General features: G+C 35.8%; 1 protein-coding gene across 5 annotated transcripts in view; it reads right to left on the bottom strand.

The window, feature by feature from the left end:
- Nucleotides 1-574: 574 nt before the first annotated feature.
- LOC126765661 (serine/threonine-protein kinase WNK1) overlaps nt 575-24,889 on the bottom strand; it is a 44,685-nt gene continuing 20,370 nt past the window's right edge. For 3 of the 5 annotated variants that reach the window (XM_050483223.1, XM_050483224.1, XM_050483221.1), the window contains 10 exons: nt 17,588-17,650; nt 13,571-14,845; nt 12,967-13,234; nt 12,757-12,914; nt 11,288-12,353; nt 10,978-11,072; nt 10,741-10,912; nt 7,682-8,047; nt 3,223-3,357; nt 575-732 (listed from right to left, as the gene is read on the bottom strand). In XM_050483223.1, the coding sequence (XP_050339180.1) occupies nt 716-732; nt 3,223-3,357; nt 7,682-8,047; nt 10,741-10,912; nt 10,978-11,072; nt 11,288-12,353; nt 12,757-12,914; nt 12,967-13,234; nt 13,571-14,845; nt 17,588-17,650 (3,615 nt within the window). In that variant the 3' untranslated portion in view covers nt 575-715. Of the gene's footprint in view, nt 733-3,222; nt 3,358-7,681; nt 8,048-10,740; nt 10,913-10,977; nt 11,073-11,287; nt 12,354-12,756; nt 12,915-12,966; nt 13,235-13,570; nt 14,846-17,587; nt 17,651-24,889 lie in introns of those variants that run through there. The other 2 variants (XM_050483222.1, XM_050483225.1) reach the window with 2 other exon arrangements.

Genomic DNA, 24,889 nt, shown 5'->3' with positions numbered 1-24,889 from the left:
CAGTTCAAATCAACATATTAAACAGCACAAAAAAACTGTTTATTTGATTAAATCAAAATATATTCCTAATAAATAATGTACTACTAAATAACATAATTATTGCAGATAATTAATTTGAAACTTACAAAACTAGAATTGATAAATTATATATTACTAAAAGATTTATTAAATAGTTAAACTAAACATTTTCTGGCAACAAAGATCAGGTTCAAATCCATAAATAAATTTTGCTTCCTTTTATATACATATATTCAAATTTACTAGAGTGATTAAACATTTGATTCTGTATATCTCCGATCATATATGCGTTAGTTGTAAAAAGATATTTTTAGAGCTTTTAGTACAGAAAATTTTATTTCCCACTAAAAAAATATAACGAACATCGCTAAGTTTATTTAACATTTCGTTAAAAAATTAAATCCGCAATTTGTTACATATTTATAGAAAAATATAAAATAAGCTATGTTATAAGGCGTTTATAAAATATAATAATTCAATAATTTCATTTAATTCCCTTGGATTTTCTTCTTTCGTTTTCTGTTATTTCCTAAGTATTTTAATTAAAAGAGAATGATTGGACTTGAAATCAAATGTTTATTACTACAAAGGTTTCTTCAGTTTGAGTTCGGTTTCTACTGGACATTCACATGTTTTTTTTTTACGTCAGTGGTATTTGAATCGGGACATATAGTAACATCACAGCTGTGTTTGTTATTTAAAACAAGTATGTGTCTGTTGGATGTTAAATTGAAACAAAATGATAAGTTAGAGGCATATTGCTGTTCGAAATGAGAGAAAATGTACATATATGATATATCCAAGGATATTAAATAAGTTATTTGCAATACAAATGAATAATTCAAATGTTAATTTGGATACACATGTGGAATTGAAGAACGTCGAAAATTAAAATCTGTTACAGCTAAGGAGCATTTTCACTTACCGTTGTTCTAAAAAATTAAATCTCCTAAAAAATATATAAATGTGAGCGCTCCGCATAAAGTCAATATGTATATATTAATAAGCGCATTTTATTTGACCAACATGTTAAACTATTCGTTTATTTCATTTGGAAGGTTTAGCCAACATAATTATATTGGCTTATCAAAAGCTATCTTAGCTTGTTTTTGAACTAAAGACATTGTCAGTTGATTGCTTTTTTCGTTCACAACGATAAACCTTATTATTTTGGCAGATGAAAATGTAAAAAAAAAAAATAAATTAAGACATAATTAAAACTTTTTTCCATATTATTATATTCTTGATTTCAAATAAGAAAAATGATTTAAATGATTTAATAAACCATTTACAAATATAAAAATTTAAAATAATCTTCTAGTTATGTCATTTTGAAATGAATTGAGTACAAGTTGACTGTTCTTGCCCGCATTGCAAATTCAATTCATATTTAGGGGAAAATATGAAATAAGCTGAGTGCATTCTATTTGTCAACGATGTCACCTGTTGACGGTCAAATAAAACACGCCTAATATTAATAGATAAAAAAAAACATATTTAATAAAACGTATAAGAATTGTTGGTCGGTTTAAATGTAACAGTGATATTGAATTAAATCTATTTGACAATACCTACTTATTCCTAAGTATAAAATTTATTACAGTAGCTCATAAAATTATGCTGTTAAGAAGACTGGAAAACAAAGATATATTAGCAAAACAAAAATATGCGTACCGGTAAAGTTTTAAGGTTGAAAGATAACAACTCTAATAAAGCACTATAAATGGCAAAACATGGAAAAATATTAATGCCAAAATAGTAGTCGAAAAAATCTTTTCGTATTTCTAATCAAACTTCAACTTATTTTTTATATTTAAAATGAACTTTAATGATCCACTAGAGACTTTATCCCATCAATGTAAAACTTGTCTGGTTTCTCGGCGAAAAACTGCGACAAGTAATTTTCAAGGCTTCTCCAGAGGGAGTTCTGCATTAACCGAAAGAAATGGTAGTCGATGGTGCAAGGTCAGGTCTATATGGTGGATGCATCAAAACTTCCCAGCCAAGCTCTCCCAGTTTTTGCCGAGTCATCAAGGATGTGTGTGCTCTCGCGTTGTCCTGATGATAGACGAAGCCTTTTCTGTTTATCAATTCTGCCCGTTTTTTCGATTACTTGCTTCAATCTCATCAGTTGTTGACAGTAAAATGTAGAATCAATCGTTCGACCAGGCTGGAACAGCTCATAGTGGATGATTTCTTTCTAATCCCACCAAATACGCAGCATAACCTTTGGAGGCATCAATCCTGGCCTTGCCACCATTTTTTGAGCTTCACCACGCTTGGACCATGATCTTTTTTGCACATTATAGTTGGATTTGATCACTTTTCCAAAGATGTTAATTCGGGTGCATTAAATTTTTTACAGACAATTCAGGTAGTACCCAAACATCGAGCTTCTTCTTGTAGTCAGCATTTTTTAAATGGTTCATACCCGTTTGATGATGAATGTTAGGTTCCTTAGCGATGTCATGGCTGCTTATGAGACTCTTGGTCAATATTTTCCATAATTTCATCGACTTTTTCGACGATATGACGACCAGAGCGAGATACCTCTTTCACATCAAAATTTCCAGAACGGAAGCGAGTGAACCATTGTTGTGCTACACGAACTGATACAGCATCGCTTCCGTAAACTTCACAAATTTTATTGGTGGCTTGCCTGGAATTCTTCCCTTTTTATACAAAAATTTCAAAATATAGCGAATTTCTTCAATATTTTCACTCATTTTTGAACAGTTGCAATTATTTTCAACTTCCCCGAATTACATTTTCTTTAGTTAAATGAAGCTTAAAACCTAACCTTTCCAACACTATATGGTATGACACATATGTCATGCACTGGAGTAAATCAAAAATACGAAAAGACTTTTTCGACTACCCAATATCTATTGCTATTTTTTAGCCAAAGGATGGCCGCCAATCATTCAAATACCTATATTTATAATGTTCTTATTTATGTATTCAAATAGTAGTGAATTTGAAAATTGGTTTAACCATTTTGTAGCTTAAAAATAAAAGCTATAGAATATGTTATAAACCTAAATTATCTTACTTTAAATGTGTATTCAAGCAAGTACTTTCTTATATTATAAATTTTCATCCATATATACATTTTTTACATTTATCACCATTCGTTTGTTTTTTCATAATTTTAAGTGTGATTTTCGAAGGTAGACTGTAGTGGTTGGTGATGTTATTACTCACTTTGTATCGAAGGTAGCTTGTCCTCAGCGTTATTAGCTTTCACTACCATTTCCGGAGTTCTTTCGGGATTAGAGTTAATTTGGGAAAGAACGTGTATCAACGTTGCCAAAGAACCATCCGTAATATGTGACATGCCTAAAAATAAAAAATACGAAATTTTATTAATCTATATTCTATATTTTATTACTTGCACAACCTAACGAATAATATTTTTAAACTAATACTCAAAGTCTATTTCACGAATTAATGTACATGTGGTTCTATACTTCTTCTCATTTCAAAACAATTACATAACAAGATGGCGGTATAGTGGTTTGTTTTTGTTATTTACGTGAAACTTTAAGCGCGCCTCCCACGGAACTATTTTTGTCAAAACGATACCTACAATTTCTCAGGTTTTACTCAACCGATTTGCGTAAATGGTTTGAGAATCTTTCTTTCTAAACGTGCCTATGTCTGCACCTATCCATATCCCAAATTTCCATATTTCTAGGAGAGTTAAAATGGTGGGATGGTTACGTGCCAATTTTTTAAGACCCCTACTTTATCAGCTGCTAATTTTTTGTTTTTTTTTTCTCGTATTCTTGTTATGTTAGAAAATATTAAATATTCATGAAATTTTTAACCTTTTTACCTATTTGTACAAAATAACTGATTAAAATAGTTGCAAATTATAAATGAAATAGTTTTTTATTTCCATTTTCGATCTACAATTTTCTAAATGAACACAGTAATGTTCAACTACATTTGCTTGATAGCAGGTGAAATTTTTCGATACTCTAGTCAACGCCACTGACACAGAGTTGAAAACCCAAATACCCCGAAATTTTGTTTGGACAGGTTGAGTTATAGATACCGAATTTTAAGACTTCAACCAAAATGCAGTTGGGTTGAAAATCGTAATAAAGGTGTAAATTTTATTGCAAAGATGATTTCAAAAGCGTCATAGGTGCCGGCGCCAATGAAAATATCGGATGAAAAAAAAACAAATTAAGTTTTTTATGCCGCTCCTCCAATTCGACAAGCTAACCCCGAACCACATAGCATCATCGACAGCTCTGTTGAATGTGAACTTTGTCGGTTCGATATGCTTCTTTGCTTACGAATGCAGCACGATATTTCTGGGCATTCGATCACAAAGTTACTGCGCTTTAGAATTTGTTTGATCAATTCTGTGAGTAACTTTTCTTTCTTTTCGAAGCAATATGTAACATAAAGAAATATTCATTCAGCGACAGTATGCATAAGACTGGTCATTAAATAATTTTAAGGCACTGCAATTTTTTCTTCTACTGAATCTGCAGCAGTAGAGGACTGTTGTTAAAACATATGAAATTTTTTTTTTAATTTTACAGTGTATTCTTTAAATATGTATAGTAAATATACCCTTCAACATTTTATACAATAGTTTCGTTTTTTATATTCGCAAAAAATTAGCTGTCACTCAGTGGAACACAAGAATAAAAAATGAACAAGGTCAAACAATGTAAAGTTGTGGCTTTTCTCACGGCTAATTATCTGCTGCATGCTGAAACGCTGTTTTGGTATGTATGTCCGCGCATAACGCCCGAACCACAGCATGAATGTGAAAATTTGTACGGGTATTCCTTTAGTCCTGGAGAAGGTTCAAACGACGGCCTTTTTTGTAAAAATCATCCTCGATTTCGCAATTTTATGTATATATTTATAATTCATGAACGGCTGAAAATTGGTGTTGAGGTAGCTTGGAACCTCGGGACGGGCATAGGCTACTTTCTATCGGTTTATGTTAAAAGTCATAACAATTCAAAAGCAAAACATAAGCATGTGTTCAATATTCATGTAGGAATTATTTTTGTTTTATTTTAATGAATTAATCTAATATTTAATACTTAAAACGAAAAAAAACAATAACATAACACAACTACTGGCAGGGTATAGTAATTTGTTTTTGTTTACATACCTAAATACATACTATGTATAGGGATTATACTGAGAGTTGTTCCTAAACAAGAAAAAGTTGAATAATTATTTGAGATGTGTGCATAATAGCTCACAAATATTCCTAAAGCATTACACAGAACAATACAATATTTAAACTGCAATGACCAAGTTTGTGTTTTCTGACGTGCTGGATTTTAGCTGTCGATTTTACAATTACATTCGATGAATGTTGAACGAGGGTTAGAAATAGCCGCGTCCTCTTCTACTTATACACTATAACAAGAAACATTTGTAACTAAGATATTTGTGAAAATATTGTTACATCATACGTGTTTATATATATACTATTCCTTACGTGATAACGAAGTCAGTAAAAAATGTAAATTGCCAATTTAACTATTCCAATATACAGTGGGTTGCCAAATTATTAGGGACAGTCGCATTTTTCACCAATTTGTTCCTTTGGGCGCAGTTGAGTGCGGTTTTAAGAGGAACAACTTTACAGGAAAGTACTTTTTGCGTTCACCACATCTTGATAACTCCAGTTTTAAGTAGATTTTGAGAGTTAATGTATTTGTTTACTTTCTACAAATATTTTATTAACGGTAGACTCGCAGGGTGCTGAACACGTATTTTAGTGAAAGTTGAAATTAATTATTTAAAAAAAGTTTTTATCATTTTTGTGCAACAAACGCAGATCAAATGTAAGTATCATAGTTGTATTATTAAAAAAATAATGAATTTGGACCGATTTTCATTATAATATTTTTTTATTTTGATCCAGTATAGGTCGAGGGTGTGATTTGTCCCGAAGGAAAAAATCAGAGATTAAAACTCTTCTCCAGCACACAAGCCATTTGCAAAGGAAGATAGCAGAACTATCTAGAGTTTCTAAGACAGCAGTGAATAAAATAAAGATTAGTTTGGATCAAAATCAGTCATTTTCGCCAAAAAGAAAAGGCAAGAGTGGAAGAAAACGCATAACAACATCACGATCTGACCGGAAAATTCGGGACATCTGCTTGCAAAACAGGAAGAAAAGTGCTGGGCTCGTAACTCAATTAGTTCAAGAGTCTGGAGTACTAGTATCCAAAAGAACTGTGCAGCGAAGGTTAGCAGAAGAAGGGTTGAGTGGTTATCGTCCTGCAAAAAAAACCTCGGTTAACAGATACGATGAAGAAAAATCGTCTTGCCTGGGCCCAAAAATACCGCCAGAAGACTGATGAGGACTGGAGCAAGGTCAGCTATTATTTTACTGTCATCTTACATCATTTTTTAAATCATATATTTGAAAATAATCAGCAACTTTCTTTTTTTCAGGTATGTTTTTCAGATGAGTCAACATTTGAAATTCTAGCCGACAAGAGCAGCTTCGTCAGGCGACGTGCAGGCGAAAAATATCACCCTGACTGCATTGTGGAGAGGGTTAAACACCCTGTTAAAATAATGGGGTGGTCTGTCATAAGCGCTAAAGGGGTTGGACGTCTCTACATTGTCCAGGGTACCATGAGACAAGACCAATACAGACAAGTTTTGGAAACTCGACTGTTACCGCAACTTAAGGATTGGTTCCCAGACGGTGAGGAATTCATTTTTATGCATGATTCAGCGCCATGTCATAAAGCATGAAGCATAACCAAATTTCTGGCAGACCATAACATTCCAGGTTTACCTTGGCCTGGCAATTCACCTGACATGAACCCCATCGAAAATTTATGGCAGACTAACAAGGCCGAAATTTCCAAAGAGATAATAACTACCAAGGTAAAATTGATTGAAAAGTTTATAAATGTATGGCACTACAACCCCATGATTAAAGAAGGTGCCTTAACTTACATTGAAAGTATGCCCAGGCGGATTAAAGCACTCATTGAGGCGAAAGGAAATGTGGCTAAGTACTGATTATTAATCAGAAATATTTTATCCCGCTCATATGCATACTTTTGAAACAATTATTTTTATTTTTTTGTTCTTATGTTAGTTTGTAAATTACTCTTTTATTATTATTAAAGCTTTTTATAACTAAAAAAAGACCAATACGTCACTTATACCATATTTTTGTGACTGTCCCTAATAATTTGGCAACCCACTGTATAATATTAGTACGATGATGAATGATATCCTTGACAACAAGGAGCTAGGGGAGCGAGTAATATATTAAAATGTAGCTTTAAAAAATATACCTTTATAAAATAGTTCGAGATTCAACTTAAAATTTATTTGAATCAAGTTTAAATTTTTATTTAATGAATCTCTTTCCCTTCGCTCACAGTATACATTGATTGGTCAAATCGCGATAAATGTATCCACATTTTTGTTACTTACATAACAGTTATTGTTATTTTCATAGACCTGTGTACAGGACAACGCCTATTGGGACCGCTAGTTGTGTTAAAATTACTATTATTCTGTAGTCGAAGTTCAAAATATCATAATTTTTAATAATTGATCTCATAATCAGTGGACTATATGTGCGTCTATTGAGAATTTTTTTTATATCATAAGCGTCACATAGTCCTATAGAATTGTTACCTACATTGTATATTGTTTCCACTATTGGCCAATACTTGAGGCAATATCTTTTGAATTTGCTGTTGTTGCAGAGCTTGTTGTTCTTGGTTGATACTACCGCACGAAGTTGTAGAAGTTACAGCTGTTTGGTTTGAAAATTGGCCCATTTGAATAGACTGTTGTGATTGTGCTTGTTGTTGCTGCATTTGTGAAGGAATTTGCTGTTGAAGCGGTTGTGTTTGGTTTATTCCTACTGCGTAGGCTGATTGTATATTCGTAATAGGTTTTACTTCATTTATTTGGTGCAGAAAATTTCCTCCGCCCAAATTCAGAAACCCGTGCTGGGATGTTGTTGGTTGTACGTATAATACCTGAGGTTGTGTTTCTCCAGCTATAATAGACATAAGTAAAAACAAAAATGTATTAAAAGTGGTGAAACACGTTATACTTATCAAACTAACAGAAAAGTTATGGATGTATTTTATTTTTCAAATGTAAGTAAATACATATAGTTCACTCCATCCACTGCCTGCAAATGATTGATGAATTATATATTTTTATGAATGATTATCAAAACAGTGAATATGCAGAGACCCATCGATGCAACCTTAAGTTGTTATAACGGGGTTTTCAATAGGAGTGCCGTCCGGTTGGAACCATATATTGTCCAATGACACCGACGGCCCATAAACCGCACCAAAACGTATTTTTTTCGAAAAGCAATAGTGACTCATGCAGTACGTATGCTGCCTGATCAATAACGCATATATTTCTTATTGACGAAGTCATTCAGCCAGAAATGAGCCTTATCTCTGAGATTTTTTGATGAAAATCCGGATCATTTTCAAGTTGTTGCTCAGCCCAATTCACGAACATACGCGGATTCTGGTGGTCAAGCGGTTTCAGTTCTTGCGTCAGTTTGATCTTGTAAGGATGTAGGCCAAGATCTTTTCGCAAAATTCGCCATAACGACGTCACAGGTATGCACTACGCTTGAGAACAACGTGAGAGACTGATTTGGGTCTTCCTCAATTGATGCCCTAGTGGCAGCATTATTCTCGATACTACTAACAAAGGGGAATCTTATCGACCGATAACTCTCCTTTCCCCAGTAGTGAAGACACTTGAGGCCTTGCTACTCCCGACCATCACTCACCACCTGAGCCTAACCAGCCACCAGCAAGGATTCCGAAAAGTGCACAGCACCACCACAGCACTTAGCGTCATAAACGCCCAGATAGTTCGTGGCCTCAACCAGAAACCACCCTTCGAAAGAACGATCCTCGTAGCGTTGGACCTGTCAAAAGCTTTTGACACGGTCAATCATACAACGCTACTGTAGGACATCGAAACAACTACGCTCCCTTCAGGGCTAAAAAGGTGGACCATGAACTATCTGAGCGGTCGCCAGTCATCCGTACTATTTCGAGGTAAAACATCTAAACTGAGAAGAATTAAACAGGGCGTTCCGCAGGGTGGTGTCCTCTCCTTACTACTGTTTAATTTCTACATCTCGAAACTCCCACAACCACCAGAGGGAGTTTCCATAACCTCGTTCGCTGATGACTGCACGATATTGGCGTCGGGCAATGGAATCGATGGCATGTGTTCGAAGGTAAACAGCTACCTCTCCGACCTTTCTCGTTTCCTCACTGCACGAAATCTCACACTTTCCTCCACCAAATCCACAGCGACCATATTCACAAACTGGACGAAGGAGTATAGACTTGAGCTGAACATTGCAGACGACGGCGTCAAAATTCCGACTGTCAATAATCCTAAGATATTAGGTGTAACATTCGACAGTCTATGCTCCTTCACTCCTCATACGACCGCGATTATCGCCAAGGTACAGAGCCGCAACAAAATCCTCAAGTCGCTAGCCGGAAGCACATGGGGAAAAGACAAAGAAACGTTGTTGGCAACATACGAGGCAATCGGCCGGCCGGTCCTCAATTACGCAGCTCCCATATGGTCGCCTGGATGCAGTGGCACGCAGATGAGGAAACTAAGACCAGTCAAAACACTGCACTCCGGACCACTACAGGATGTCTTTTGATGTCTCCCATTGAACACCTCCACAGTGAGACGCTTATGCTCCCAGTTAAGGAGCATAATGAACTCCTCTCCAAGCAGTTCCTGCTGGGATGCTTTCGCAGAAATCACTCTTGCAGCCATCTGCTTGGAGTGGAACCGCCTCCTAGGAGCATCAAAAGGTCATTCCTGGATTACGTCGACCACGTCGTACAGTACGCTGACCGGACTTCGGACGCAACTAACTTTTGACCGCCATTCACAACGGAGCCATCAACACCTTCACCGACTCCCTTCTCGTGAATGGCGTTCTTGGAGTCAAACCACCACCCATCGCAGACGAAGAGCTCCAGCTGCCGCGAGAAACGCGTGTTACCCTTGCGCAACTTCGTTCTGAATACTGTAGTAGGTTAAACTCCTACTTATCCAGAATAGACCCTGACATACCCAATGTATGTCCTGCATGCAACGAGTCTCCGCATGACATTGACCACCTTTTTCCATGCCCTACAAACCCTACCCATCTAACACCTTCCTCCCTTTGGTCCGACCCCGTCGAAACAGCACGTTTCTTGGGCCTACCGTTAGATGACATCGACGACAACACAAACGACATTTATTATCCCAACGTGGATTGAATTTCCGTTAAAACAACAACAACAACACTACTAGCACTTCTTTGTCTCACTGGCATTTTGTCCTGTGACTGCGGATTCAAAATTCAAAAGAGCGGAAAAGTATGGAGTCCTTTGCTGGTCCTATCGGTCTACTCTTTTTTTCCCTGTTCAAAAACCCTTTATATATGTTATATAATTTAAATAAAGTAACATGATGTATATTAGTACTTTCACAATTTTCAAAAGCACAGATAATGTTGACGCGTGGACTTACGGTGCTTAGCTAAATAGAATATAGCAGCTATTCGCGACTTGTAAAATTAAACATTTTGTTTCTTATTTAGAATTTTTACAGAATGCATTTCTGGCAGTTCAATATTTGAAATACATCTTCTTATTTTGTCTTATCATATAAATATGAGATTATACTTACATTGACGCAACGCTTTCTGAAATTTTTCGTACTCAACGTAATGCTTCAAACGCAATTCGTCTTCTTCAATAAGTTGACGTTGTCTCAGTAACAGCAGTCGTTGATGCTGATTAGTTCTTAGTCGCAAATTACACAGCTGATTTACCAAAGAGTCTAAGTTGTGTTTGATATCCTACAGTGAAAAACCAGACCAATTCATGCCCACCCAATATAATGAAATGAACTAATCGTTCTTACAGATTGAATTACAGTAGGTAGTAATTGTGGATGAGTAGCGGCAAGGGAAACAGGCTCTTCATTTGAGACAGGCATAAGCACAGGGGTGTCTGAAACTTGAAATTAATAATATAAATATTTGTGCTATATATATATATATATATAAATATATATGTATGTGTATATATTTGCTTCATAACCCAGATAGTCATTAAGAATATATTTGATATGAAAGAAGGATTTGCTGGATGAAGAAAAATTAAATGAAAAATCAGTTAAAATACAAATATATATAAATAAAAACAAGAAATATATAAAATCGGATACATACTTTCGCTACTCGGATAAGGTGTCTGCGAGTGTTGGGTTACGACAATATGCTGTTGGTTCGTTTGTTGCATTAGATTTTGGGATTGCCGATGCTGGGGCCTTGTAACAGATGGTGGCTGCTGCTGAATTGGATTTTGGCTTTGCAATTGATTTTGTATTTGCTGTTGAATGGGAGTATGTTGCTGGTTGTGAACGTGTACCACTTGAATTTGTTGTTGGGTTTGAAATGCTTGCTGATTCTGAACTGATTGCTGGCTATGAGCCTGTTGAATTTGAAGCTGCGATTGGTTAGTAACTTGTTGTAACTGAACTGGTTGTGGATTCTTATTTTGCTGGTTTTGAATATGGGAATGATTTTGAATTTGAACATTCTGAACGTGTGAGTTTGAATTAGGCAACTGTATAGGTTTCTGCTGAGTTTGACTCTGTTGGGAAAGTTGTTGTTGCTGCTGATGCAAAATTGTAGATTGCTGCTGATGCGGTATATTTGGCTGGTTAATCTGTGACGCATGTTGTTGAATAACTTGCTGTTGTGCTATATTTGGTTGTACTTGATTAAAGTTTTGATGAAACAAATGCGGTAGTTGTAATGTTGGGGTAGCTGACCGCTTCTGCAATAACAATTGTTGCAAAAATTGTTGTTGTTGTAATACCTGAGTATTAATTTGTGTCTGCGTGTATGACTGAGCAGGTTGTACATTTTGAACCTGAGTGGAATTTTGTTGTTGCAATGTTTGTGGATAAATAATTGGTTGATTGGAATTAGCATTATTTATAGCAATATATTGACCAGGTATGTGTGTAATTTCGGTTGGTGTATTTGTGATATCGCTCTTAGTTTGATTGAATGTTTGTTGGGCGATTGTCTGCAAATCGATACGTAGTTGTTGTGGTTCCGCATTAATCGGTGGAGTCGTCGGTGCATCAGATAAATTCCCATTACCAATACCGCCTCCACTTTTCTGTTCTGGCACTCTGCTAACACTAAAACGCGATATTTTCCTCGAACTACGTTGGTCTTCTGATACTTTAGTATTTGTACATTGGACTGGTGTGACAGCTTTTATCTAATTCAAAAACACAAAAATAAATTATTGAATTTATAAAAATCATAACCGATACGAAACTTCTATAAGTATATAAGAACATGAAATGGATATTATGCACGTTTATGGTATTATCAAATTAAAAGGTCCAGAAATTGTTTTACTCAAAACTAATTCAAGATTGGTTTCTTATGATTTACCTATCATATGTAATCTATTCGTTTATTATGCTATTACAACACAAGCTAATGTTGCCTGAATTATTGATTAAAACAAACGTCATTGCAATATGTATACGCAATATATTCAAAACATCGAAAATATCAGAATTAATCATATAATACAAGTTAGATTATACTCCCCTTCATATACATAGGTGAAATGCATGGCAATGCTAAGAATAATATATTTAAAAAAAATCTACCTCATCTACCACGTCGACGTGTCGTAAAGCAGCCAGTTTTTTCTCCAAATCTGCTAGTGAACTTTTGCTAAGTCCACCAGCTTGGCGATTGCCTGTATTAAACTCGATATATCCAGCGCCAGCACTTATACTTGATGCACTACCACCTGCACCGCCAACTAATTAACAGAACTGTAGAAAATTAATTTGACTATATCCATTTTAATTTACCTTCGGAGTTTGGATCTATAGGGGTGTGAGCGGATGTGCACGAAGCAGCACCACTACTACTGCGTACATTAGTGCCAGGAACTTGGTACGAGGATTCCAATCCTTCAATTACATTTGTTGTAAGATGCTGGAAATCGGAACCACCACTTATGTCAAGCGATGTGCGACGAGAGTTATAGACAGATGAACCACGAGCAGAATTTAAAAATCCTGTTGGAGTACTTCGACCAAGTGATTGAGCGGATGTTATAGGCGATTGTTTATTTATCTGTATAAAATGAAATGATGACAAATATTCGAGTCATACTAAATATATTAAATTAAAAAAATGTATATATATAAAATGAAACATATGTTTAAATGAGGGAATGGAAAGCAAAATTTAAACAATAAAATTCGATGGAACTTCAACCAATATTTTTACTGGAAAGTTATGTTTCTTGAATGAGTGATTACTTTACAAGCTTCTTTATTAATATTCAAGCATAACAACTTAAGTATCAGAGGATTAAAATTAGTTAAAATATTTTACACATAACAGAAACAGATTAGAAAAATGAAAAACATATGAATGGTTATTCAGAACTTCGACACCATTTACTACCTCGTCTTGATGTTGTTGCTGTGACGACGTTGGTGCCGTTGTTAGCGCCGTAAGAGGTGCTTGCGTTGTTGACTGCTGTTGATTTTGATCTGTAGTGTTATTAAGTGAAGCTACAACAGAATTTGCGAAAGCATGAGCGTGTGTTATATTTTCTAATTCGATTTTCAATTGTTCCAAAGTGTTATTGGAACCAACGGCTGATAATATTGACGGTGACGAAACGATATTGGTAGATGCCAAAGATAGTGGTGCTGCAGTTATCAAAGCTGAGGTACTTATGTTCGACAAATTATCAGTACTTGCTTCTGTTACAATTGTACTATCACTTAAATCCAGAATAACACTTTGATTATCTTCTTGGATTTCGGTGGATGAATGAGGAACTTTATCTTGTGAGTCCCCTATTCCCTCATCGGTTTTCACGACCATAGAAGTATGTCTCTTTTGGTTAGCTAGTGATGTTGTAGTTACTTCTAATGTTCCATCCCCACAGGAGGTAATAACAGGATTTACAAGAAAACGTGATATCTTTCTAGCTGCACATACTGGAGGCATAACTGCTGTAGCACCAATGGATCTTTGCCCTTGATCATTAATATTATCATGCCCCAGTTCTATGTCATTGATCTTACTTGTTGTTTGTATGTATGTTGCACATTCTGCTTCAGTAAATTGTCCAGTGCCATCAGATGTTTCATCGGAATCTTTTTGATTTTCCGGTATTTTCAAAGGTGAAACCGCATTTGACGTAACTGTGATACCTAAGGTATTGGACATTGCAACATCTGCTATAGACTGAGGGGGCGAAGTTAATATCTCGCCACATATTTCGACTTCATCATTGGTATCATTTGGTGGGTTTTCCATTGCGAAAGCTGATGTTGACGACGTAATTGTGTTGTCAGGAGTATAATCAGATGACAGAGATGTGTATTCAGATGCTGTACTTGTTTTGCGAGACGCTGATGCAGATCGTATTACATTGTCACTACTGTTGTTGGCGGTATCTGACGTTGTAGTAGATGAAGACATAGATGCCGTTGCTGCAGTAACGATTGTGGTCAAATTAAGATTTCCCGAACTTATTATCGTTCCCGGCGAAAATGAGGTGTCTTGATCTGCTGTCTTTTCGTTCGAAATTTCCAAACTTGTTATAGTTGATGGCATGGTATTGCTTTTAGCAACTACGAAAGAGCCAACATTTGAAGAAAGTGGCTCCGCAGTCAGTATAGTAGGTTCAAACATTTTAGATATATCACTCGAAGTCTCATCACGCTGATTAATAAGAAAATTTTACAAAGTTAAAAATATATATAAATAGGTAAACCAAAAAAAAAACAAAAAGGTATAATTATAGTTTAACTAAGTGTACTAATAAAAGATCTAATCTCATTTTAATAAAAACATATTTTTGACAAAATATTTATAGATACAAAGTGTGTTCCAAAGTAAACAGGACTTTTTGAATCTAGCGTCCCCTGGGGGCGCTATCTATATGTCGACTGGTGCTATCTTTATCGACTGTCCAGTGAAAATTTCATGATATTTCATTGATTGGAAGTGAAGTTATTGCGTGTTAAGTGTCAGTATGTTTGTATTATCGGTGCGAAAATGGGTTTTGAACAAAGAGCCAATTAAATTTTGTTTTAAAATTGGTAAAATTTTTACCGAAACGTTTCAATTGATGAAACAAGTTTATGGCGATGATTGCCTATTCCGTAGCAGAGTGTACGAGTGGTTTCAACGTTTTCAAAGTGGTCGTGAGGCCATAAATGACGATCAACATGTTGGCCAATCAAAATGCGTGATCGCCGGAAATTCCATCGAAACTGTGCGTGATTTCATCAAAAATCAGCCGAAGTCATCATGTTCATGGAATTGAACATCTCCAAAACATCGATTTATCGCATTTTCATTTGGGCTTACGAAAGGTGTGTGCCCGGTTTGTTCCTCGGAGATTGACTGACCACCAAAAATAGCACTCATCGATCGACGCTTGTGACCGATTATTTGACCAAAAATCACATTATGACCATTAACCAATCCCCGTATTCACCTGATATGGCTCCGTGCGACTTCTTCCTTTTCGAAAAAATGCATTTGCCCATGAAAGGAAAGCGTTATGCAGACGTAGAGACCATTCAAAAGGCTTGCATCGGCATGCTGGCGGCCATACCGGCCAACGAGCTAAAACGCTCGTTCGGCATGCTTTTAGACCGTGCAATAAGCTGTATTGAAGCAGGAGACTTTTTTGAATAACATAAATTGAACTTGCCGAAAAAACCATTTGTTCTGATTTTTTTTAAGTCTATATATACATATATTATATTACTATTTTAATCGTATTTAAATTTTATAATATATTTCACCACAAAAAGTTTTAAATTATTACATCCAAAATTACTAAATTTTTAAAGCGCAACCAATTTTTGGACAACTGTACTATCAACAGTTTTTTCAATATGTCATAAGTCGAAGTTCACCAAAATTTTACACTATAGATATCCTTCTCAACTACTCTACACCAAACAATAGTTTTGAATTTTAATTTGTAATATAGTATGTTATAGCCTTTTACAATTTTTAATTTAAGTACACTGTTTTGTGGGCTTGGCAGTGGCCGGTTACCGCCAATCTATAATACCAATCAATACTTCAATTTCAGACTATCAAGGAATGCGAATTTATATGAAACTACAAATAGAAAAATTATCCGCAACATCGCTGCATAACAGATAAAATGTTTGCTCATAATTGTGATAATATCTTTGATTTGTGTATATCTATTTCTTTAAATGCTTTCACGATTTCTGGCGGCGTATTCTAAAAAGTTTTTAGTTTCTACCATCTATACCAATTACTATATTTTAATTAAAAATTTAGAATTTTTGTAACTCCGCAGTAGCATTTCCTTCACAATACGCATAGTGGGAGTTTAGTTGTAATTGGAGAGAGAAACCATTGACAAAAATTTCAAATCCTTATGACATTGATTGCAAATATGTCAAATATATGTCAGAATAGAATTGTTAAACAATATAAGCACATAATTTCTTCATTTATATTCAAAGAGCTTTATCAAATGAAAAGATAAATTGAAAACGACTTCGTAATTATTTTTGAATAATTCGTGGTATATATAAATTTACCTCTTTTTCCTTTACTTTTATTATACTTTAAAAGTTATAAAACATTTCGTTTAAAAATTGTATGAAAACCAGTGTTATTTCTTTGATTTTTCCTTGTTTCAATTAACCCCACACAAATCCGATTACTATGTATCAAAATGAGGAACTTAGTTTTCACTTTTGCGTAAACATAAAAAATATTCAATAAAATGTTCTGGTTTATTAGCGTTCCATGGATCAACTACAAAATGGTATAACTACTATCAAACAACGCGTGCGCAACAAATGACTTACTGAATGCTTCTGGTTGTTAGTTCTCAGTGAGCTAAAAATTTCCACACTGTTTATTTATATACAAATTCGCTCGCTTTGTATGTTTTAGAAGTAATATTGAGCATACTATATACATAAACATTGTATATAATTACATACACTATGAATTTGTTTATGCACAACAACTGTAAATTAATTTGACGCCAAGTGTATCCCAATATGAGCTTATATCGCAATTTAACTAAATACTTATAATTAAAACTAAGTTTATGAAATAATACGTAAATTTTAACGTTCTAAACTTAGCCATAAAATAAATATTAATATAATTGACAATTAGATGAATTTTTAAATTTCTTTACGGATTATTTGAATTGACGATGCTGGAAGGTCATAAAATCTAATCTAACCAAATTTGACTCACATTATGTCATACAAAATAAATAAAAAAAACATTCTTTATGAATTCGTGTAATGAGAAAATGTTCGTCTATGAACTAAATTATTTTGTTTACATTATTTATATTAAAAGATTTTTTTCAATTTCAATTGTCGTTGTCGTTCTTTTCTAATTACACTTTTTTTTATAAAAACACTATAAAACTAGAACACTTACTGATCTATGCCTTTGATGAGTTCTGAATGCTGAGCGTTGACGAGTTAAAGACGCATGACGGACCTATTTAAGTAGCGTTTCCAAAAAGAGAATACATATCGACATTATACCAGAAACTTATATGTATAAGAACGCATTAAGACTTTATAAAAGGAAAAATCTGTTAATAGTAGTTTCTACAATATAATTCGTAATTTTAAAAGTTTATAGTAGCTACAAATTGTTGAAGACTGGGAAAATTATATTATCTGATGTTTGCAATCTGACCATAACTACAAAATTAAATTTTGTTTTTAAAAAACGATTCATAATAATTACTTGGGAACAAAATTATGTTATAATAAAAAAGACAAAACTTAAAAAATTTCAAAAACATAAACTATTTATATGAGGGTTGCCGTTAGAAACGAAGCAAAGGGGTATTATAACAGAAAAGTTAGTTATAATTGCTTCGTATTAGTTTCATACAATATGTCTTGAAAGAGCAATAAAATGACACTCGCTTAGATAAACAAAATATCCGAATTTATGGAGTTCGTTTAGAAATAATGTACTTAAAAATAATATATTACATCTCGTTTGAAACAGCGCCTATGTCCTAAGTCTGTTATAAACATAAAATTTTATTTAAAGAGAATAGGGTTTTAACATTTTTTCGATGTTTTTTTCTTTTAAAGAAATGCATAACACGTCAAGTCGACTTGAACAAAATTGACAAAATAACGAATATTTTTAATGCTGTATTAAACACGTTTTATCTCAGTGGTAAGCGGTTTTCCCCACAACTCACGTTTTCAAAGTCGATGCCCACCTAACATCAAAACTACTACACTGATCTTTTGAAATTTTTAATGCTATTTCTGTACATAATTTACAAGATAGCGCTGGATAGCTACTATCAAATTTGTTAATAATTTTTATTCCATAAAAGCAAATTCGCTGATTTTTTCGCAATTCTCCTTTTTACCTTCAAACAAAAAACAATTGAAATTTCGAAAAACCCGCTCAGCGTTACCTCACGGAAACTAAATAAAATAAGCGCACTGCAAATATTCTTTTTTTCTTCTAAGGCAGGTTTGAATAATTGCTGTAATTGCGGTGTTTTTATTTTCTACAACCTGTAGCTACAGAATATAATAATTTTGTTCACCTAACGGGGCAACGGCCCCCTTCGGCCCCCCTAGCTACGCCACTGCCTAAAACTAAGCGAGATAGATATAGACTTATATACATAGTATATATAAATGATCAGGAAGACGAGAAAAGTTGAAATCCTGGTGACTGTCTGTCTGTCATCCGCCGTGCAAACTGTAACTTGAGTAAAAATTGAGATATCGCGATGAAATTTTGTATGCGGGTTTCTTAGTACAAAAAAAACATTACGAGTTCATAGACGCCAATCTAACGGCCTGCTGCCACGCTTACAAATCGCCATTAACCGCACACTTAAAATATGCCATAACTAAGCACGAAATTAAGATATAAAACTGTAATTTAGTGCAGTAGCAAGAGGGAGCTGTGAGCAAACAATTTTGAAAAAGTGGGTATTGCCCCGCCTTCTAATAAGTTTAATGCACATATCTGCTAAACTACTAAAGCTACAACAACCATGTTTTACTCATAACAGTATAGCTTTGTACCTAACTTAGATACAATTGGGCAAAAACTTGACCTGGCCCCATATAACTTTTGCCAGGATTTTCGAAAATCTGGCCTGGGAACATTTTTTTTAAGTATGTGGCATGATAATAGTTACTAGATATAGTCGGGTCGATACTACACCAACTCCCATATACTACGTATAATGATTTCCGTTTTTCTGATAAATCTTATGCAGAATTTGTCGGTCAGTGTAAGGGTTATATACGTTGGGGTAGTTGCACGCGAACTTCCCGTTTCTTACTTGTTTAATATTAAGTTAGCAGAATTGTCTACAAATGTTATACTTAAATGTATGTATCATTGGTTTTTGAGATTACTAACTGTTTAATCAAAAAGAAAGCATAAAAATACATACATGCTTGTACTAAACACTATTAGAGGAATTAAGAGTTTGATAGATTAACTTCTATAATTTTCTCCAATTCTTCTTCCTCTTAATTGGCGTAGACACCGCTTACGTTATTATAGCCGAGTTAACAACAGCGCGCCAGTCGGTTCTTCTTTTCTCTACGCGACGCCAATTGGATATTCCAAGAGTAGCCAGGCTCTTCTCCATCTGGTCCTTCCAACTTAGTGGATGTCTTCCTCTTCCTCTGCTTCCCCCGGCGGGTACGGCGCCGAATACTTTCAAAGCTGGAGTGTTTTCGTCCATTCGGACAACTTGACCTAGCCAGCGTAGCCGCTGTCTTTAATTCGCTGAACTATGTCAATGTCGTCATATATCTCATACAGCTCATCGCTCCATCGAATGCGATATTCGCCGTGGAACTAACAGCAGAACTAACTGCGCGGGTGTTGAGGCCGATGATATCAATATCATCGGCATACGCCAACAGCTGTACACTCTTATAAAAGATTGTACCTGTTCGATTAAGTTTTGCAGCTCGAATTATTTTCTCCAGCAACAGGTTGAAGAAGTCGCACGATAGGGAGTCGCCTTGTCTGAAACTTCGTTTGGTATCGAACGGCTCGGAGAGGTCCTTCCCGATTCTGACGGAGCTTTTGGTGTTGCTCAACGTCAGTTTTCACAGCCGTATTAGTTTTGCGGGGAAACCAAATTCAGACATCGCGGCATAGAGGCAGCTCCTTTTCGTGCAGTCGAAAGCTGCTTTGAAATCGACGAAGAGGTTGTGTGTGTCCTTCCACGGGTCTTTTCCAAAATTTGCCGTATGGTGAATATCTGGTCGGTTGTTGATTTTCCAGGTTTAAAGCCACACTGATAAGGTCTAATCAGTTTGTTGACGGTGGGCTTTAATCTTTCGCACAATACGCTCGATAGAACCTAACAAGCGATGTTGAGGAGGCTTATCCCACGGTAGTTGGCGCAGATTGTGGGGTCTCCCTTTTTGTGAATTCGGCAGAGCACACTTAAATTCCAATCGTTGGGCATGCTTTCGTCCGACCATATTTTGCAAAGAAGCTGATGCATGCTTCTAATCAGTTCTTCGCCGCCGTGTTTGAATGCAGGCTGGAGAAGTCTTCCCTCCACAATTTAAGTATGCTCAGAGCATCGGACACCAGATCACCTTTGGGGGTTGTACAAGAGTATGCTCCGGTCCTGAAACCTTCAGTTAGCCGCCGCATCTTTTCGTAGAATTTTCGAGCATTACCCCTTGTAAGCTGGCCGACAGGATCAAGCTCTTCATATTCACGCATTTCGGTCTCTTTCTTCTTCTGTCTACAAATGCGTCTCGCTTCCCTCTTCAACTCTCGGGATCTATACCATCCCGCACGTGTTGTGGTCGATCGTAACGTTGCGAGGCAGCCTGTTTGCTCTCCGCTGCTACACGGCAGTCCTCGTCGTACCAGTTGTTCTTTTTCATTTTTCGAAAACCAATGGTTTCGGTTGAAGCTGTACGTAAGGAGCTCGAAATGCCGTCCCACAGTTCCCTTATACCGAGTTGCTGACAAGTGCTCTCAGAGATCAGGAGTGCGAGTCCAGTAGAAAATCTTTCGACTATCTGTTCTGATTGCAGCTTCTCGACGTCGAACCTTCCTTGTGTTTGTTGACTTGCGCTTTTTGCTGCACAGAGGCGTGTGCGAATCATAGCTGCAACAAAATAGAGGTCCGAGTCAATGTTAGGACTTCGGAGCGCACGGACATCTAAAACACTGGAGACGTGTCTTCCGTCTATCACAATATGGTCGATCTGGTTGGTGGTTTTTCGATCCCGAGACAGGTGGCTTGATGAATCTTCTTATGCTAAAATCTAGTACTACAGATAACCATATTTCGGGCCCCGGCGAAGTCTATCAACCTGAACCCATTTGGGGATGTTTCGTCGTGGAGGCTTAATTTACCGACCGTCGTGCCAAGGACACCTTCTTTGCTCACCCTGGCGTTAAAGTCGCATAGCATAATTTTGACATCGTGGCGGGGCCAGCGCTCATAGGTGTGCTCCAAGCGCTCATAGAAGGCATCTTTGGTCACATCGTCCTTTTCTTCCGTCGGGGCGTGGGCGCAAATCAGCGATATGTTGAAGAACCTGGCTTTGATGCGGATTGTGGCTAGACGTTCATTCACCGGAGTGAATGATAGTACTCGGTGACGAAATCTCCCACCACGAATTCCACACCAAAATTGCGCTTTATATGGTCACTGTAGTAAATGCTACAAGGACCTACTCGTCTCAGTCCTTGACCCGTCCATCGCATTTCTTGGACGGCGGTGATGTCAGCCTCCACTCTAACGAGGACATCAACCAGCTGGGCAGCGGCACCTTCCCAATTAGTCCCTAAATTAAAAACTGTTCTGTAAGAGAGCAATACCTTTAGAATTTGACCTTTAACAAAGGTTTTAACGAAGGCGTTGAGTGTTTCTTTAATTTTCTCAAGTTGCTTAATGAAAGGATGAATGCCTGAGTGGTCGGTAAATATCATTAATCTCTAGAGATAAAAAATAATAAAAAATAAGAAATTGACCATTGAGGTGTCTTCCACTTACATTTATTTAATACAGATTGGCAACACCACTGAAATACTATAGAATTACAGTCATGGACAGAGAAATAGCAATTTTCCACGTCTATGTATGGCATGACTGCCACATTTTATAACGGTAAGCGTATGCCGTTATCATGACTACTATTTTGTTGTAATTCGTTTTACTCGAAGAGTAACGAAGTTTGGTTGGACAATGAAATAGCACACTTTAAGTTATTTGTACAAATTTCATTATTAATTAGCAATCGTGCAAAAAAATACGCTGTTTAACTATAACTATAAAAAAAAATTTACATATTTTTAAAATGGGCAGAAATATGCATTGTACTCTGGAAAAAAGGATAATAATATTTGGTCCTTACAAAAAGGCAGAAGTCCAACTCAGATTGTTCGAGAAAAATGGTATACAACGCCATCAATTTTGTTAAAAGGGATCCAAATTTGCTCAAAAATAAAAAAATCCACAAAGCTCCTGGGCGTAAAACAACGGAATTTGTCGATACAGCCGTCATTAGAAAAAGCAAGGGTGATCCTTTTAAATCATCCCGAGAGATTATGGCGAAAATAAACAACGAATTTGGGCTTAACGTTTGCAGTAGATTTGTGCGAAGACGTCTATGTGAAGACACGACTTTAAGAACCAGATTACCAAGAAAAATTTCAAAAATTCGGAAGAACTTTGTACTGAATCCAAAGAGGCATGGTACGCAATCCCACAAACGAGGTGTCAGATATTAGTGGAGAGCACGCCCAGACAATGCCAAGCAATTTTAAAAAATTGTGGGCACACAACAAAATATTAACGTTGTAAGTGCTGAAACGCTATAATACTTATTCGATTTTTAAAAATTTATTTAATTTCCGCAGAATCGGCCTACTGTGCTATTTCTGTGTCCAGACCGAAACACGCAATGGGAAACTTAATAATTTTTTTTTTTAAAGAAGTATTGAATAAAACTTTTAAATTTTTTGTAAATAGCTCACTTATTTCTTATGTTATGTGACGTTAATGAAAAAATTATATTAGTTTTCTGTTTATATCGAAAATACACATCTTTTAATTACATTCTCAAAGTGTGCTACTTCTCTGTCCATGACAGTGTATTCAGTTCAATGCTGTAAAACTTGCTTAGTGGAACTGGTTGAAAAAGAATGCGTTTCGCAAGTAACAATAACATAAATAACAAGTGCAAACTAATTTTTGATTTAACTATCTTAAAATATAGTCTTTCTACATGAAAAATAAATTGAATATTCTCATATTGAAGAAACAAATTTTTAGCACAATAATAATAATAAGTTAAGGTTCAACTTATATAAGACATGCAAGACACCAATGACTGATTCACGTACAATTTTTTCCAAGTATTGCTTTGACAGATAAGTTTGATGCTGAACGTTAAAAAAATCAAGGCGAGGCAAAGCAAAAAGTTGAGCAACTCTCATCAATGCCACATGATAGAAATCCTCATTGGATACTGTCCCAATAGCACTAACACGGTGACGCTGTGGATTTTAGAGGATGCAAATTATCATAGTTGCAAGAAGGAAGATGAGAGAAAAGATAAGAAACATCTATACACTTTTTTCTTCACTGTGACGCTTTTGCCACACTAAGGTTGAAGCATCTCAGTTGCCATACTTTCTACAAACACGGCGCATTGGCTGCAATTAATATTAGCCGCATGAATACATTTTTGACAGGCTCTAGACGCTTTGTCCATACGCACCGATCTTTTTCAATACAGTAAGTGGAATTATTCGTGGTTCAAGTTTACCTAGCCTAACTTCATCATTTTATGGTTTGAGCAGCTGTTATTGTTTTTATTACATATTTCTTTTGTTTTTGTTGCTTTTTAATTGGAATTGTTGGAAATATGAAGACTGAAACAACACATTATATATTACATATACTTTTATTCTACTCTCCATGTATATAAACATACATAGAAATGTATACGCACCGTTTGAATTCTCACGCGTAATCCACGCTTTGCTTTATACGTATTCGCTGCCTGTGCGCAGAATGTATTGCATTCTTTTTCTTTTTAGTTACAAAAAAAACTTTGATAAAGCAACATCCTTAATAGGTTATGGGCCAAGAAAGGTGCGATTAAATGAATTGGACTTTATAAAAAAAAAGTAATTCTGGACTATTTAAAACTATAATGTCTGCAAATTGAGACACCAAGTGAAGAAAGTTACGATGTGTGGTCTGTGTGGATGCAGATTGTTCTGAATTGAACAGTGCTGATTTCATCAAGCCTGAATCAGAGGCAGAGTTGAGACAGTTGACCAAACTCGATAGAAAGACATTAGCTTGCATCATACTACACCGGCAACCTTCTCAAAAGCTGCTTAACCTCGTCAGATGCATAGACGAAGCTAAAAGAAGTTCACACGCCGGCCGGTCCAATCTATCAAGTACTGTTGCGCAGGAGAGCGATAATTTACCACAACATGTTAGTTTGTGGAAATTACAAACAAATTGGCAGAGCTGGGCATAGACTTAGGCGACCCTGTGAAGGTGATTATGTTGTTGTATAGTCTGCCCAGAAGTTTCGAGCATTTCGTTGTTGCAATGCAAACTCGCGACAAGTTGCCTTCATTTGACATTTTGAAATTAAAACTTTTAGACGAATCTGAGAGGCCTAGGGTAAATGAAGAGCAAACGGAAAATGCTGAAAAAAGAGCGTT

Source organism: Bactrocera neohumeralis, unplaced genomic scaffold (assembly GCF_024586455.1).
Source record: "Bactrocera neohumeralis isolate Rockhampton unplaced genomic scaffold, APGP_CSIRO_Bneo_wtdbg2-racon-allhic-juicebox.fasta_v2 cluster11, whole genome shotgun sequence".
NCBI lineage: Eukaryota > Metazoa > Arthropoda > Insecta > Diptera > Tephritidae > Bactrocera > Bactrocera neohumeralis.
This window is presented reverse-complemented; position numbering and strand designations above follow the sequence as displayed.